General features: G+C 38.3%; 1 protein-coding gene across 1 annotated transcript; it reads right to left on the minus strand.

Moving 5' to 3' along the window:
* Window positions 1-242: 242 nt before the first annotated feature.
* LOC134268444 (ATP-dependent DNA helicase RecQ-like) lies at window positions 243-1472 on the minus strand. The gene is made up of 2 exons (XM_062750702.1): window positions 1354-1472; window positions 243-861 (listed from the first exon to the last, which is right to left on the minus strand). The coding sequence occupies exons 1-2, from the start codon at window positions 1470-1472 to the stop codon at window positions 243-245; spliced, it is 738 nt and encodes a 245-aa protein (XP_062606686.1).
* Between the last annotated feature and the right edge of the window lie 693 nt (window positions 1473-2165).

A 2165-nucleotide genomic window follows, 5' to 3' on the forward strand; every position in this document is an offset into this window, starting at 1 on the left:
ACCCGACGTTTAAATGGCACAAGAATAGAAGCTAAACACTACTCACGAACACCTCACGAAACACACGTGTATGCGGTACAGGATACTAATGGATCTTGATAGAATCCAAGTTTTCTGCATGAATTTTATCACAAAAAGGCAGAAAAATAACACCAAGGTGGTTATACAGCAGTCATACAACAATCACATATTAAATAATCCACTATGGACTGACTTAAAGGCCTTAGAACACGGACCCCTGTTCAAGCGGCCACCTCCACTGACGCCATTTTTAAACTCCCACGTCCAATTTCTTGAACTAGATCGAGCATTGAACAAGGTGGGCCATATAAAACAATGTTAAACAGACCCTTAAAGTCAACTCCCATACCCATTGCATTTGTGGATATGATGATCCTCAGTAGGCTTTGCTCATCCCTGATAGATAACAATATTCTTTCCTTTAAAGAACTCTCCGTCTCAGAGTGAAACATACCAATGAATGACTCAAATTCTTTGGACACATCATCATTTATGTAGTCATAGATCTTCGCTACATCACTAATGGACTTACAGTATATAAGTGTTTTTGGAAACAAAGCTCTAAGTTCCATGAGACCATCCACTAACCATGTCCATGCCATATCAATGTCACCGGGAACTTTTTTAACACTATACTTGATGTTCCTCTTGTCAGGGAATTTATACACGTATGTGTGATGATTCAAGGCTAAGGCTTTGATGACTCCTCTCTGTATTTTCTGTGTACATGTCGCACTCAGAGCCATCAAAGGAGCACTAGGGAACAGGGATCTAAGTTCTCCCAGCTCACCAAACCACCGTCGGAATGCTTTCTTCCCATTTTGTGCATCATCATCTCCCCTAAAATATTTCAAGAAAATTGTTAGGGAAGATTTCTTCTTCTATTTCTCAATATTAAGAAGGTAACTCAGAGTTATTTAAATTTTATGAAAAGCGTATTGGAACTGTTTCTACTATATAAATATAAAACATTCCCAAACATCAATGAAGGGCTTTAAGTTCAAAGCTTAACTTAGCATGCAGGGCTTTTGAGCAGTGAGGAATCTTGAGCGTGTCAACTTCACGACTTGCAATAACCGGAATTTCCTCAAAGTGTTAGTGACGAGTTAGTCCTCGTCTCCCTTATTTCATTGTTTTTGAATATATATAATTACAAAATAATATTAAAGGTCATATACCTTTATATGCCGCTGTCAAGCCTTTAATTGTATTTGTTCTATCCACTTGGTCCCTCATTAAAGACACAAGCGGGCAGCACACCAGAACCATGCCGGTACGTCCCATCTCCTTCTGAACAAGCGGGAGAAGTTGAAAAGGAATGATTTGCCAAACCCTGTTGGTAAAACTGCCATACAGTCCCTCTTTTCCACAAGGCTTTGCAATATTTCCACCTGTTCGCTCTTTAATTTAATATCCAATTCTCTCTCAACTTTACGTATTGGCGCAGCCATTTTGCTTGTGTAAGCTAGAAGCTGTATAAAACACTCTTACTCATTGGTCGAATGATGACGTCACATACCAATTTTCATTGGCTGTATATTTTTTTCAAAAGGTCATGCTGAGGTGACCCCTAATGCGCAGTTGTTAGATCCTTTGTGTAGCGATCTTAAGTGAGCGGATCAAAGGATCTAATTTTAATTAGATTGTTTACTACGGCACATGAAGCAGCAAAGGTAACTTATTAAGTATGGAAAACTAAGTTAGAATATTAATTCTTTTTATCTAGTTAAAAGCAGCAGCGGTTTTCCGGAAAAAGCAGACATAGTGGAGGGAAAATCAAGCAAGTGTCTTTAACCAAAATCATAAACTCTTATTTATTTTGTTTTGAGTGTTTTATATATTTTCAGAAGTTCAGTTGCAGTGGAGCCAAGCGGAGACATTGGCTCTGCTCTCAGAGATACAAGTAAGAAAGGAGGATTTTGACAATCCAATTGTTAGGAAGTTTGAGATTTGGGGGAAGGTTGGGGAGGAGATTAGCGCTGCTGGATACAACAAATCACCCACTGCATGCGAAAAGAAGTGGAACAACTTAAAAATTCGGTATACTCAGTATTATGATTATTTAAGATATAGGTTGTTGAAAGTCTAGATGCAATTACATGTACACTGGGCATGTATATTCACTATATTGAGGCATTCATTAT

This window comes from Saccostrea cucullata, unplaced genomic scaffold (genome assembly GCF_032062105.1).
Source record: "Saccostrea cucullata isolate Sc308-1 unplaced genomic scaffold, CSIRO_AGI_Scuc_v1 ctg2509, whole genome shotgun sequence".
Taxonomy (NCBI): Eukaryota; Metazoa; Mollusca; class Bivalvia; order Ostreida; family Ostreidae; genus Saccostrea; species Saccostrea cuccullata.

Bases quoted from the DNA above. Each gene is read 5' to 3' on its own strand.
- LOC134268444 (XM_062750702.1), bottom strand. From the start codon at position 1,472: ATGGCTGCGCCAATACGTAAAGTTGAGAGAGAATTGGATATTAAATTA. The intron at 862-1,353 runs GTTTGGCAAATC...GAAATATTTTAG, and splicing joins ATGGCAGTTTTACCAACAGG to GGGAGATGATGATGCACAAA.